Consider the following 14,942-nt stretch of genomic DNA (forward strand, 5'->3'; position numbering starts at 1 on the left):
CCCTGCATAATGAAAGCTGTCGCACTGTTAATATATGTAAAAAAAAGATGTGATGTAAGTTATACTTGGATACATCTTCAGTGATTATTTTCCTCAGGTCTGTTTCGCCCGTTCGTCTTGACTACGCTCAACTCTGAGTTTGTTTTCATGGGGAGTAGCAGAGATAATCACTCCCATGATTCTCCGCCAGCCTCGACGTTATTGAGAGCCCCCTGGTGGCGGAATTTATATACTGTGCGATTGAGCAAACATCACAGTTTATCTAAAAAGATTACTACAAAAGGAAGCAGGAAGTGCTACTGAAAGCTTCCATAGTGTTGCTGTATGTGCTGCTGTGATAAAAAATACCTAATATGAATTATACATGGATACATTAGCTCGTCTGTAAACATTTTATTCTTTCTCAGGTCTGTTTTGCTTGTACGGCTTGACAACAATCAACTCAGAGTTTGTTATTCCTGGGGGGTGGGGAAGGAGCAGCGAAGAACAATCCCCTGATTCGCCGCCAGCCTCGACGTCATCTCTTGTCTTTAGTTTGATATAGAGCACCCCGGAAGCTGAATTTTTATACTGTGCATTTAAATGTGCCCTGTTGAGTTTTCCTTATTCTGTTTTTCTCAAAACATAATTTTTCCTCCTCTTAATGAATTATGTTATTATTTATGTTGTATATTATGTGCTGTCCTAAGAATGAAAATAACATTCCAACATGTATAACCAAAAAATTAAAAGTAACACAGAATTTCCACTCACTAAAAACATGGTTATATGGCCTACCGAGATATTGGCTGTTTCCTCTCAGTCAGGCAGACAACTTCAACAGATGGTTTCAAGATGACGTGAGTTCTGAAGGGAGAGAAGAGGGACTGCCTCATAGTTTGAAATAAATAAAATACTGTTATATAAAGTGTTTGCAGCCTGTCATGTTTTGGATTAAATTATAGAGGAGCTGTGTGACTCACTGGTGTGTCGCTCCACTGCCGCGGCAGGTCTTCCTGTTCAGGTGGGTAGGACATCCAGGATGGGCTACGGTATGAGGATGGTGGTGACATGACAAAGTAGTCCGAGTAACCCGAGCGATTGGCTGATATAGCATAGACTGCTGTTATTGGGTTTCCTGTCAATGAGATGGATGGATTTATTAAATACATGAAGTTGCTATATCATAATAGCTTTTGATTGCTTTTCAACAAATGATAGTCAAACCTGAGTAGTTGGTGATGGACTGGTCCACAGTGACAGCTGGGAATGGGGTCCGAGACAGTGGCAGAAACGGGGCAACACTGAGCTGCTGGGCCTGCAGGTCTGAGGCCTCAGACACTCGAGGTTTGAGACTGACATCAGGGGTGGAACTGGAGAGAAGAGATTAACACACAGTAAAGCCTGTGTCTTGCAATGTCGTTCAGTATTTTCAGCCTACGTGCAAAAACACACTTGGTGTCAGATGTTGATGTGCTCAAAGCACACACTATACATTATTTTAACTTGTGAAACACTGCTGCACTAGTCAAAGTCACTCCTTCCTCACTGACCAATCAAAACCAAGAAGGGTGGGACTTTCCTCATCAACTTTGTCAACAACAATCGGTTCATCTCATACAACCAGACAATGTCAGTATGTGCAAACGAACAGCTTTAAGTCTGATCGGGCAGAGTTGCTGACAGGCAATGCACAGAGACGAAGCACAACATCGACAGCAGTTCTTAAGAGCAGAGAAACCATTTTAAAATCCTCATTATCATCAATAATATCAAAACCATCGTCATCATCATCATCGTAGGTATTCATGAAAGAGCTGGGTCTTTAGCTTTTTCTTAAAGGTGCAGAGGGACTCTGCAGATCAAATGGAGTTTGGAAGTTCATTCCACCACCGGGGGGCGACAGAGGAGAAGAGTCTAGTTAGAGACTTAGGACCCTGTTTGAAGGTTGGATCAGACGCCTTTCATTGGCAGAGCGTAGTGGGTGGGAGGGAGTGTAGACCTGGATGAGAGAGTTAAAGTAAGGAGGAGACGTTTTTGTCTCTGTTTTGTAAGCGAGCAGCAGAGTTTTAAATTTGATGCGAGCAGTAACTGGGAGCCAGAGTAAGAAGATGAACAGCGGAGTGACATGTGCTCTTTTAGGAAGGTTGAAGACCAGTCGTGTTGCTGCATTTTGTATAATTTGCAGAGGTTTGATAGTGCATGTAGGAAGACCTGCCAGTAGAGTTGCAATAGTCGATGTGTGATATCACAAGAGCCTGTACCAGGAGCTGTGTAGCGTGTTCTGACAGGTAAGGTCTGATCTTCCTGATGTTATACAGGGCAGATTAGCACCATGGAGAAACATTGTTTGTGTTTGCGTCAGGGCTCTTTACAGTTTTAATTAACATGCAGATATTTGAGGAGTGATGGGATGATATCTTAACTCCTTCCCAGTGGGAGCCTTCAGGGGGATGTTGGGGTGGAGGTAGGGCTGAGTAAGAGAGCAGATCTGGTGCAGGTCAGAGTTGGCAGTGAAAGAGCAGAGGGAGAGACCTGAAATCTTGTAGCTTAAGAGGGCTAATTGGAAGGAGGTGTTGTCAAGTGATTGTTGCGAAAGAGGCATGTCAAGTATGAAATCAGTGCAGCTTGAGGTGAAGAAGGAACTCTTCAAACAGTGGGTTATAGATTAGGATAAAAAAAGGAAGAAAAAATCTGGAATAACTTTTTCATTGGAAATAAAACATTTACAAAACAGTTTAGCCTAAAAAAAGATGACCTTTTCACCAATGAATGGATCTACTCAGAATGATGCACCAAATGAAAAGTATGTCATCTCTATATTGTTTTGGATTACTCAGTGATTTTGTTGTAGCACATGTTCACGTTGTCAAAGCCACATGCCGTCTGTATGTGTATTCACGCCATCATCCCTTTAAATGGCAATTTCAGAGCATGTATGATTAGCACTGTGTAATAATACCATATTTTATATAAATGTAGATAAAATACACATTACTGCTTGTTATTTTTTGACAACAGACAGTATGTATTAATCTATAAATTTACACAAGGCAACTTTCTGACATTACACAATATGTTTAACTAATATTGTACTATTTCATGTCATTCCTTCTCATTACAATTCACTGAAGTCTATTTGTTGTTTATAGTATGTTTATGTTTTTCATTCATGTATCAAGGCTATGCCAGTGAATAAATACATCCATGTTTTCTTCTTCAGCTTGTTTCCATAGTGAAAATGAGGATCATTCTGATAAAGATGATACACCTTGGTCCATGTACCACATCCATCATGACGCCACCGTCTCAGAATGAGGCCCTGTCCATGAACACAACTGGAAAGAAGTATCTGACTGCCAAAGCACGAGGATGACACAGACTGCGGATTACTGTATTCTTTGTATTTCTGACATTGAATTATTTTGTAGTGTTTATTACAGAATATGATATAAATCTGCTCCATCTGGAGTCAAACCACATAGACTGTATTAGTTTTCTTTGGACAGAAAAACATTATAGAGGTCTGGTTGATTTAAATAAAAGTATCCAAATAGAGTTGAAACACACAATCTGGACAACAACAGGCACAAACCAATGGTTATCTAACCTCTGAATTTGAAACCTCTTAAGTCATAAGGTCATGTTCTGATACACGTACACCCCCGGGGACTAATAAAGTTTTTTTAATTGAATCTTCTTACTCTGGCTCCCAGTTATAGCTCGCATCAAATTTAAAACTCTGCTGCTCGCTTACAAAACAGAGACAAAAACGTCTCCTGCTTACTTTAACTCTCTCATTCAGGTCTACACTCCCTCCCGCCCACTACGCTCTGCCAATGAAAGGTGTCTGATCCAACCTTCAAACAGGGTCCTAAGTCTCTGACTAGACTCTTCTCCTCTGTCGCCCCCCGGTGGTGAAACCAATTACCAAACCCCATAGGATCTGCAGAGTGTCTTTGCACCTTCAAGAAAAAGCTAAAGACCCAGCTCTTTCATGAATACCTACTAACTTAATGATATTATTAATGATGATAGTGATGTTGATGATGAAGATGGTTTTGTTTTAATAACGATGATTTTAGGATGGTGTTGATGCTGATAAGAACTCTCAAGAACAGCTGTCAATGTTGGGCTTTGCCTCTGTACATTGCCTGCCTGTTGGGTCTGATCAGATTTAAAGCTGTTCGTTTGCTCTTACTGACGTTGTCTGCTCCTTTCTAGATCCTAGCTTGTGCTATCTGAAGTATGCTATGCTTATTCTTACACCTTTAATGAAATCTTTAAAGTTTATTTGTATATTCTTGCAGATATCTCGCAGATCTTTCATCATGGGCATGTTCATCTCAATTCAGGTCTGAAATTAATGCATTAATATTTTTTATGGCGAGCAATTTAGTCCCTTTTGGCATATGGTGGATAATCCTTCACAGGCACCCTGTAGTCACAGTGATAAATAGAAACCTTTAAAAAGAAAGCAATGATACACAGCTCAAATGATGAGTCAAATATAACACCCGCCTTGTGACATTAAACATTTCAGTTCTTAACCATTCACTAGGCTGCTCTATTTTAGTTCATGTCTAGTCAATAACTTTATTTGTTCCACTTGGTGAAGAGGGTTCCTTGGTTTTATCATTTGAATTCATTTTGTAATCTTTAGCACATTTTCATTTCTAAGTAATTTCAGTTGTATGTGTGAGTGTGGTTGTGATACCGTCTTAATGAGGTCCCGGCTGGTGGTCCTGGTCTTGAGGGGATCAGTGGTGGAGGAGACCCTATGCCCATATCAGGAAGTTGTGTGAAACGGAAACCCTGCAATATAGAAATGTATATAACAAGCATCTGGCTTATCTGATTTTTGTTTGTTTTAAAAAGGGCACAAACTGCCAACTTGCACAGTTTGCAGTGTGAGTGCCGAAAACCATCGCTGATGAGAAGCACCACTCACGGACTATGTCAAAATTGTGTGTTTGTCCTTGGCCACGAGTAACCCAGAATAGGAAATGCAGCATTGTGCTGTTTTTTTCAGTTCATACATTTTAATACATTATCGCAGATTCTACTGACTAAGAAACAGAAGTCAAAAATAAACTGAAATGTCATTCATCTCCACTGCAGAAGTTTAAAAACAGCTAGACATCACCAGAGGTAGGTAACAAGGTAGTGTACTAAGTCCTACATATTTCCATAAATGTGTATTGCTGATATGTTGATTAATCAATCAATCAATCAATCAATCAATCAATCAATCAATCAATCAATACGTGTTTATGTAATAAGGGTGTTTCAACACTCCAACTTCTTTCTAGACTCACAGGTTTGGGTAGACTACACTGGTGCATATCCTCGTAACCTGTGCTTCTTGTTCTTCCTCCACAGGGATGGTTCATTGTCCCTGGGGCGCTGGTCACCCCATCACTGTAGTGGCTTGTGTGGGAAGGATTGTAGGCTCTGTGGGCATGGTGGTGGTGATGGTGATGGCTGCTAATGAAAAAGCAGAATGTTAACAAAAAAGTTGAGTCAACAGAAAGACATGTTATCAAGTAGACATGTTCAGAAATGTGTTCTCATATGCACATATGCACTCCGGATAAATCTAGATAATTACAGGAGGACTTCTCTGGAGAATCTACCGACCTAGCAGTTCACATATGCGCCTCACAACGGGGGACTATCCCTGTCAGAGGGGAGGGGGGGACTATCCCTGTCAGAGGGGGGGGGGGGATTTCCCGAGGTAAGACGTGACGTAAAAAAATGTGTCTGTTTGCATTCACACATAGCCTAAAGAACCTCCGGGTAGACTAATCTCCAGAGTTTTTCAGGAGATTTCTGTATGTGTGAAAAGGGTTATACACTGGTATTTCAAATAATGCATGAGGGACCCTCTCTCTTTTCCTTCCTACACAATCCTGAATATCAGACCCATATATTTAAAAAAGTCTTTGCAAAAAAAAAAGTTACTTGGTATGAGGAGAAGGGGGGTTATGGTCCTGAGGTGCCAGGCTGAACGTGTTGCCTAGCAACATATGCATCTGTGTGCGGACTTCATCAATGGATGGCTGGGAGCTGAGTGTGGAGGAGTCAGAGCCACGGTGAGCTTTCACCCCCAAGCTCCCTGTCCCAGTGCCAGTAGATCCACCTCCGTAACCCAGAGAGCTGATCAGACGGTCCACATTGGTCTCCTCAAAGTGCTCAGGTTCACCCTGAAGAGCACACAGATGACATAGTTACAGTAGATAAGGGGAATTAGACATGGACGCTGACATTGTCTGTTCAGCGTCCTGACACAGTAAAATACTTCAAGAATCTGTAGAAAACCATTCATTTTCAATTAAAATGATGTGTTTCTGTCTATACTTATTGATATGAACTAATGATATTAATGTCCTTGTCCAATTTGTTTTTAAGTAAAACTATTTATATTTACATTTTTATGTTTATTTAATGAGTAAAGGATTACTCATTCATAAGTTAATGAGAGTACTTGAATATTGAAATGACGGAATTTGCCAATTCTCTAATATGTATATCTGTCTTTATCTAAAAACGTAGTGCCATTGAGTAATTTTCTCATTTCAATTAAATGATTGACCAGAAACTACCTACAGTATACCAACAGTCAGTCATGCATGCTGCTTCACCTTCTGGAACATTCAAGCATTGAACTGCTACAGAGCCATCCCATCATAATCCCTGAATAGACTATAATCACATCCAGAGTCATTGACATTCAGGTAGGGTTTTTCATTTGGTGCAGTAGAGATGCAGCATTAGACGTATTCCTCTTTTTCTGTACTCTTTCTCTCTTTCACTCTTTCTCTGTAGCTTGCTCTGTTTTTATATCTTTCTGTCTGGTGCATACATCCATGTATGGACCAGCTCCTAGTTATGCTGCTATAGGCTTTGACAGCCGGGGGAACTGGCACCTTGAGCTCCTCTCTCTATCTATCTCTCCCCCTCTCTCTCTCTCTCTCTCTCTCTCCCTCTCTCTCTCTCTCTCTCTCTCCCTCTGCCTCTCTCCCTCTCTCTCCTCTCTCTCTCTACATTCACATCATAATACTGCATGTCACTGTCTGTATATCTTCATGTTCTTTGTAAGTTACCAACCACATATTTTCCTGGGAGCTCCTGAACTCTCTTGTCTCTTGTCCCCCTCCCATGTGTTTCCCTATCCTTCTTCCTGCATGTTCCTCTATCCCAATCTGTCAAGCCCAGCCCAATCAGCAGTTGGCTGTTCATCATGAGCCTGGTAGTTCTGCCTGTAAAAAGGACCTTTCTTCATGCCACTGTAACTTTGCTAAATGTTGCTTAGTTCTGTGCTCATGATGGATTAACATTGGGTCTTTGTAGATAAAATAACAAAGAGTAAGGTCTTTAACCTGCTCTTTGTAAATAGTCCTGAGATAACATTTGTTATGAATTGGCGCAACACAAATAAAGACTGTTTGATTGATTGATTGGTTGGTTGATCGATTGATCAATTGATTGATCGATTGATTGATTGATTCATTCATTGATTCATTCATTCATTGAGCTTTCGCATGACCATTGCTTAACCTATTTTACAGGAATAAGGATTCATCAACAGTTTCCTTTGTGCTCATCTTGACATACAGTTCCTATTTATTATAACATTCAAATTTAGCTGGTTATTTCTTATAGAATTAAACTCCAAAGTTCCTCAAAGCCTTACTGTATTTTTCTAAATCTCTTCTAGCGCTAATCTTTTCTACTTACACACAGTCCTAGTTCAAATGAAGGGTTATGGTGGTCTATTTTCTTATCACTAAGAAAACTCTATTGGCGGTCCTTTTCCTGCTTCCCACTTCCCTAACTTCGAGAAGGTTAATGACTTTTCCAGGGACTCACATCATAGCCATTGTTACGGATGCCCCTCCTCGATCTTTCTCTCAGCACAAGCAGGTCCATCTCCGTCTCAACTGGGCTAGGGCTGCTTAGAGACTGCCTGCTCCAATAGGCGGGATCTCGTTGTTGGGAGTATCTGATGGATATTTAGGGAAGAAATATATTTCTTTACATTTTAAGCTCAGTTTCATACAGAAAATGCCTCTTGTTACACCCAGGTTACGAAGGTACAAACAAATAAAGATGTACGTGTGCTTTAAAACATAGGAGAAGATGGATGAAAATCCAATAACACAATGAAAAATATCAATTTGAAAATCATACAAATCCATAATTTGATAAGTCGTTAAGATAGCATAATCAGTGAAAGCAATGTCACAATTTGTGACTTTTACAGTTGGAGGTCAACAAATGCTGCTGCTATGGTAAAGGTCTTAACACATTCAACCTTTACATGTTAAATAATTATCATCTAGGCAAAAAACAGCACTTGTTCTGAAACGCATTGCTTCAGCAAATGAAAATGTTGTTGATTTTTTAACATTCAAATTTGGCTAGTTGGTTGAAAGCACATTATGCTACAAGGTCAGAACAAAGATTCATCAGACACTAAATAATGACAAAAGGAAATGAAACAAGCATAGAATAGTGTCACATTAAATGATGGTATACAATTTAGCCTAATAATAACATGCACAGCATTATTCCACCCTTCTCTGGTACCTCTTGTGACATCCTGCGAAGGAGGCCCTCTTTTCTTCTGCCGTCATTGGCTCCTTGACACCATTATCAAGTCGACTCTGCCTGGGGTCACGGTGGTTGTAGCCATGGCTGCCGCTCTCAGATAAAGAGAACTCCCCGTACCCCTTCCTTCGAGCTTTCTGACGAAGTTTGTTCCTGTAGTTTTCGATGTCTGATTTTTGCTTCAATCCCCCATGGTTTGTCTGCAAACAACCCATTCAAGTATTAGTAAGTATTTGTATTGTCTTAGCTCTATATGCACATGTATGTGTATATGAATGGTTGAATGTCACTAAAAAACTTTTTTTGGATTTGAATTTCCCTCGGGATCAATAAAGTATCTATCTATCTATCTATCTATCTATCTATCTATCCATCTATCTATCTATCTATCTATCTATCTATCTATCTATCTAGAAAAGCGCTACATACTGTAAGTCCATTTTCCCTCTACAAATCAAAATAAATAACAGTGGATACTGGTCCATACAACATGCTTTTAGCTTAACATTTTCACAACTTGACCTATACTCTTAATGTGAATTTTTACATTCCTTTTACACCTATTACCATTCCTGCAACTGGTAAATGTAAAACTAACCAATAGGATTCCACATGCTACAAATATGGAAAAAACTTTAGAACGTCAGTTTTGACATTTCTGTTAAAGAAATGTGATTGACTTCATCCATTAATTCAACTGTTTATCCTGAGCTTCTTCTCTAACTATTCATGCATTCATTTAAGAGAACCATTTGGCCTTCTCTGATTGTTTGCTAAGTACTGTTAGCCAGTGCTCTGGTATTAGCATAGACTGAGTCTTTTTTAATTGAAACTCATATCATCAAATAAGCTAAGCCCCATCACAATCATATCAAGTACCCCCAGAGAGTTTCCCCCATACAGCTATCCCTAGAGTTACTGTCATAAAGCCTCAACAGTAGGCTGCTTAAGCGTTTGTGCTGTATAGTATACCGCCGACTCACCTCACAGCTCAGTGAAATAAAGCTTCAGAAGTGTGTGTGTTTGCAGTGTGTGTTTGCAGTGTTTTTGTGCAGATTCACCTCTCCATTGAGGACAACAGAGTCTTGGCTGTGGGATGCAGAGGGGTAAGAGTAGGTTGGCTGAGCTGTCATGGGTTTGATTGTGATGAGACGCAGAGAGCCTGAATGATCCTCATACGGATCTGCTAAGACAAAGAAGACAAACAGGTTAGACAGAGAACGTCATTGTAGTAAACTGCAACATTTCTAACAGAAATCATCACAAACTCTGTCAATTCCATTTTTATTCACCAATTTTCCAAAGATTCTATTGGGGCATAGCATCTCACCCTCTGTTAAAATGCATCCAGGTTAAGATTCATGCATGTCATGGTTTTTATACTGTCCCATATTGAAAAGAGAATATTGGGAAATATACTTTCAAGCTAAGATTCAAATTGAACAACTCGTTCCACTCTAATCACTGTACATGATCAAGGTACTTTGGCTTAGCATGAAAACTGCAAATTTGACAAAAGCTAGCCTCCGAAGTGGAAACCTGTGACGCTCATTCACACTTTAAATCATGTTTGTTTAATCCTTAAAAGAGCATAATAGGTAACAAGATATGTTTCCTATTATCCTAAAACATATATAATGCTCCCCAAAATATTAGACATGTTAAGTAGCTTTTTGCAATTATTTTTAAGACATGAGCTTTTAGCAGAATGTTGTTGTTGTGTATAAATAATAATAATAATACATTTAGCTTAGTGATAGCTGGCATAACTGTTTGCTAGTGATAAAAGTTGATTAGTATAGGATTTATTTCCAGAGAGGAATGTGTCTGGGCAGTAGGTTTGGAGAAATACATTTAAGTATATGCAACAGGGAAAACTTTGCTTTTATGCTTACTTCCTGGTGCGTGTTCTTGTTTTCACAAATACACTGTTCTTGCAATATTGTCATGCAAACATAAATTATAACAATTCTCAAATGTTGCTTCTTGGATTTCTTAGATTACCTGTCTGATTCCTAATTGCTAAATTAAAATCTTTGATCAGGGAACATCAACTGTATGACATGCCATCTGCTTCTTGCATTATATAAGGTACTCTGTATTACTGTGTCTATGACATGGCAGGTGCCCACTGCCTGACTGAGTTAATATGACAGACTGTATTGCTTCAACAATCATAAAATCTGGGATTCAATCTTTGCACTGTCACTACATAATGGGTGCAATCCTGTGGCTTCATTTCTTGCTGTTACTGAACAAAAAAAACAGATATTTGGGGAAGACTGAGTAAGTCAGCCTATGATGCAATGCTTCTCACAAAAAAGTTATGATATATGCAATGATTTAAGATCAGTGTGTGAATGGGTAGGTGCTTTGAGTAGACTAGAAAAGTGCAATACAAGCTCAAGTCACCCATTTACCATATCTCTTATAATCTATCATCTTTTTCACTCTTTCTCTGCTCCTCAGAATCCGCCTGCACCACCTCACCGTTTGTGCTCCTCTTGTGCAGCTCCTCCTTGCCATTCTTGCTGCTACTGTTTGTTGGTCTTCGGGCTGAGGAGTTCTTACTCGTGTTCAGCTTCCCAGAGCCCTTGCTTGACACTGAACCATCCTCGTCACTTGGCAACCGTCTGTTGTATCCATGGCAACAATACCCAGAGGCAAGAGAGGGAAGGAAATTATTTGTTAGTCTATTTTATACACATGACATATATATATATATATATATATATACACTGTATAAATTGTGTAAGTCCTATGGTCCACATGTTGTAAAAAGCCTTGATGCTGGTTGTTTTTACACAACTTCTAGTCGTATAAACCTCTAGATTAAGGTTTTTGTTTTTTTTCCTTTTCTGTATTTTATTTCAGCAATTTCTTAGTGATGTTTTTGTAAAAAGATGTTTGATCCACCTTAATGGCAATATATTTAAATATCTTGACAGGTAAGCCATAATGTATTAAAACACTCTTATGTAAATCTCAAAGGATCCTCATACATATTTTTAACTATCACAACTAGAAACTTAACCGTAGCTCAGACACACTTAAAGATACATTCAGACCCAGCTCACTGGACTAAATGTATTCAATAAAAAGAAGTACAATAAAATCCTGACAGTTATTTTGGACATTATGAAGAAACATCTCCATGACATCTTAAGTGGGTGAGGATGGTTAAATTGCCCTGCAGATCTACAGTATCATGAATCCTTAAAATTGTGTGTTTGCATCTACAGTCTCTGATGTCAAACATTTCGTAAAACATATTTAAAATCTCAAGAACACGCTGTTTATTTTCATCTGGCCTTGGCTTTCTTTAACATTTATATATTATTAAATGTAACATGTATATATTATTAAATGTAACATTTATATTTTTAAATGTAACATTTATATTTTTATAAATGTAATATTTATATTTTTATAAATGTTACATTTATATTTTTATAAATGTAACATTTATATTTTTAAATGTAAAATTCATATTTTTAAATGTAACATTCAAACATAAACATACTTCTTGTATGTGTAAACCTACTTGGCAATAAACCTAATTCTGATTCATCAGTGAAAAATAGACAAATGCACTGGTACACTCTTCATGTAGCAGATTGAGCCCTCTAAGATTAATTTAAGAGAAGTTAAGCTGAATAACCATGAGAAACAGCCTCTGTGTATTGGCCTAACTGCTAATAAAATAGACATTTCTAAAAGCCTTCAAATTGGCTTCATCCAAATTTGCATGCAAACAAGTAAATTCTTATGTTTACTGACTCTGAACAGCTTCTAGTTTACACTTGACTTATGTTCAGATCATGTCAGTTGTAGAGTCTGCACTGCTTACTGTTTGGTTTACTCTGGCTCAACATAGCGATGTACAAATAAACACTGATGTCTTTACCTTTCAATAAGCTCAGAGTTTAATCGCTGGATAGTTGAAACAGCTGCTCAAGAACTATGTGATTCCCATGTACAAGTATTCAACTCCGACTCAGCCTGCCGATCTTACAAGGTTTTTGTTAGTCTCTCAGTCCTGTCGTGCTTTTGCTACTTGTTGGCATGTGGATGTGTGTGTGTTTGACTTGTGCCTGCTCAGCTTAGTGGGGCCTGTCAGAGGTTCACACTGTCTCTCAGTCTCAACCGCCTCAGCCTTACAGTAAATATCACACACATCTTTGACTACTGCAGTTGAATAAAATAAATGTCCACTCCATTGTGTGTGTGGCTTTCTCTTTGTAAAATACCTGAGCCAGGTGATGACACAGTATGTCCAGTGAGCTTATTATTTTAACACAATAACAGGATATAAGGAGGATTTGAGTGGCCAGACTAGTTTACGATTTACATCCGTGACAACAAAATAATACTGATGGTTTGTTAAACATCCATGAAAAAACTGTAAACCCCAAATGTTCTGCAAGCTCACTGGCTGTTCTTCTGGAAAATGTTTTTAATTGAGTCCCAGGTTATTCTTACAAAATGCAAGTTGGTATTGTTCATCGCTTCCTACCCAAAATCAGGTGAACACGTTTTGGTTTCAAGCTGTTTAAAAAAAAATAAATCAATGAATGTTTATTCTAATTCACTGCCACATTTTTTGTTATTTTTAAACAAATAAAGGATTAAACCTGTATGTTTAAGGTGATATTACTTAAGGTATTGAGTGTTTATAAGTCATATGTAAGATTTGTTTATATCAGTTTGATAGTCAGATGTTTACATAACTGCTTTATGAAGGCAAAACACAAAAATAAGAATGTTTTCTTGTAAACCCCCAAAACAAAGAAATCAAAGTTTTCTAAAACGTCTTACCCTCCTTTTTGTATGTCAGCAGATGGAGGCCTTTTGCTGGCGGTCCCATCCTGGTGGACCTTCTTATCCAAAGATAATGAGAGTGGAGCATCTCGTACCGGCAGGCCGAGCACCAGAGTGTCCTTGGTAACAGAGATGGTATCATCACCTGTTCGACACATGTGCTTCTTGGCGTAGTCAAAGCCCTGGACCGGCTGCCAAAGAAAACAAGAAGACACACCAGGGCTCATAAAGCTGTTGATTTCAACAAGGACACAGCTATTGCAGGTTGTAAACACACTTATGTCTAATTGGCTAAAAAGGTGCCTCAGATATTATTTTTCTCAAACCAAGTGACAAAAGTGTAATCTGTTGTTCCTAAAGACTGTGTCGTTTCCCGTTAGCCTGTTGGATTGAGGTACTCAAAAAAACAATATGAATCCGTTTTAGAGGTACTAAACACAGGATGCATGTTTTTCTACACATCACAGTCTGTAGTTAAGTGAAACACTATAGTTCAGTGTGACTCATAACCAACAATAACGATCAAAAAATACTTTAATAAAGTGTGGGCAATAAGCGTCTCAAAATGGAAGGAAATCTTAAAATGAATTTGAGCCTCATAACACAGGACAGCAGACAGATGCACAGTCTGAATGATAGATCCCAAAACATTTTAAAAAATAATCTTTTTTACATTTGCTCCAAAGAAAATGTTGGCTATAAGGAGTCAGAGGGGCACAGTCAACTAAAGATCTCAGGGGGGCATGAGACTTTGTCTGCTCTGTGGTTGATGTGCACATATTTACTAAAATCGTGGTAAAACATTATTTTTTATTCCATTATCAATACAAATGGTTAAAACGTATGTATGGTGTTATTGTTCAAACAGGATGATGTCATCCGGAGGGCTACTGCTAAGCTGCTGCAGCAAACACTCTCCTGGCATTAGAGGTATTTTTTCTTAAAAGCAGTAGAACAATTAATGTTTGATATTCTTACATCATTCATTTCATTCTTATGAAGTTCAGAGAAAAATAAAACATATGGATGAATACGGGAAGTTTTATGTATTAAAATGTTGAATTATTTGCATTTCCATGACCTAGACATTGTAGTGAAGGTGTTCCTGGTATTTTGTCAAACTGTCTATCCAATTATCAATGTTAGAGTTTATGGTTGCAGAGAACTACTCTCAGCTCACAGTTAAAATAGGTGAGCTTTTTATTATGTTGTGTTTTTGCAACACATCATCAGCATATGAGCCCTGCCTGAGATGCTCAGCACACACAGGATGTGAGGACCTGAAACCCTCACCAACTTTTCAGATGTTATTGATCTTATTAAGCACCACTGTTACTGTAAGACTGAAAGTCCATGTGATTTAAGTCTATTTTCAATCTTTTCTGATCAACAGCAGTATTATAAAAAGTGTTGCATTTAGAACAGCTGATCAGATTTCAGAGAGTGTGTCCCCTGAATATGTTTTAAATTCAGATAATGGTGATTAGTTAGATGAAAATAGTGCTTTACAGTCAAGGGTTTTGGTTTTA

At 38.4% G+C, this 14,942-nt stretch overlaps 1 protein-coding gene across 3 annotated transcripts in view; it reads right to left on the minus strand.

Annotated features, from left to right (window-relative positions):
* The window catches only part of kiaa1549la (KIAA1549-like a), a 61,852-nt gene that overhangs the window by 3,629 nt on the left and 43,281 nt on the right, over window positions 1-14,942 (minus strand). For 2 of the 3 annotated variants that reach the window (XM_020656348.2, XM_020656346.2), the window contains 11 exons: window positions 13,411-13,604; window positions 11,083-11,225; window positions 9,654-9,775; window positions 8,572-8,792; window positions 7,852-7,984; window positions 5,944-6,185; window positions 5,298-5,466; window positions 4,697-4,794; window positions 1,207-1,352; window positions 963-1,117; window positions 778-846 (listed from right to left, as the gene is read on the minus strand). In XM_020656348.2, the coding sequence (XP_020512004.2) occupies window positions 817-846; window positions 963-1,117; window positions 1,207-1,352; window positions 4,697-4,794; window positions 5,298-5,466; window positions 5,944-6,185; window positions 7,852-7,984; window positions 8,572-8,792; window positions 9,654-9,775; window positions 11,083-11,225; window positions 13,411-13,604 (1,653 nt within the window). In that variant the 3' untranslated portion in view covers window positions 778-816. The remainder of the gene's footprint in view (window positions 1-777; window positions 847-962; window positions 1,118-1,206; window positions 1,353-4,696; window positions 4,795-5,297; window positions 5,467-5,943; window positions 6,186-7,851; window positions 7,985-8,571; window positions 8,793-9,653; window positions 9,776-11,082; window positions 11,226-13,410; window positions 13,605-14,942) is intronic. The other variant, XM_020656347.2, reaches the window with a different exon arrangement.

This window comes from Labrus bergylta, chromosome 7, assembly GCF_963930695.1.
Source record: "Labrus bergylta chromosome 7, fLabBer1.1, whole genome shotgun sequence".
Lineage (NCBI taxonomy): Eukaryota > Metazoa > Chordata > Actinopteri > Labriformes > Labridae > Labrus > Labrus bergylta.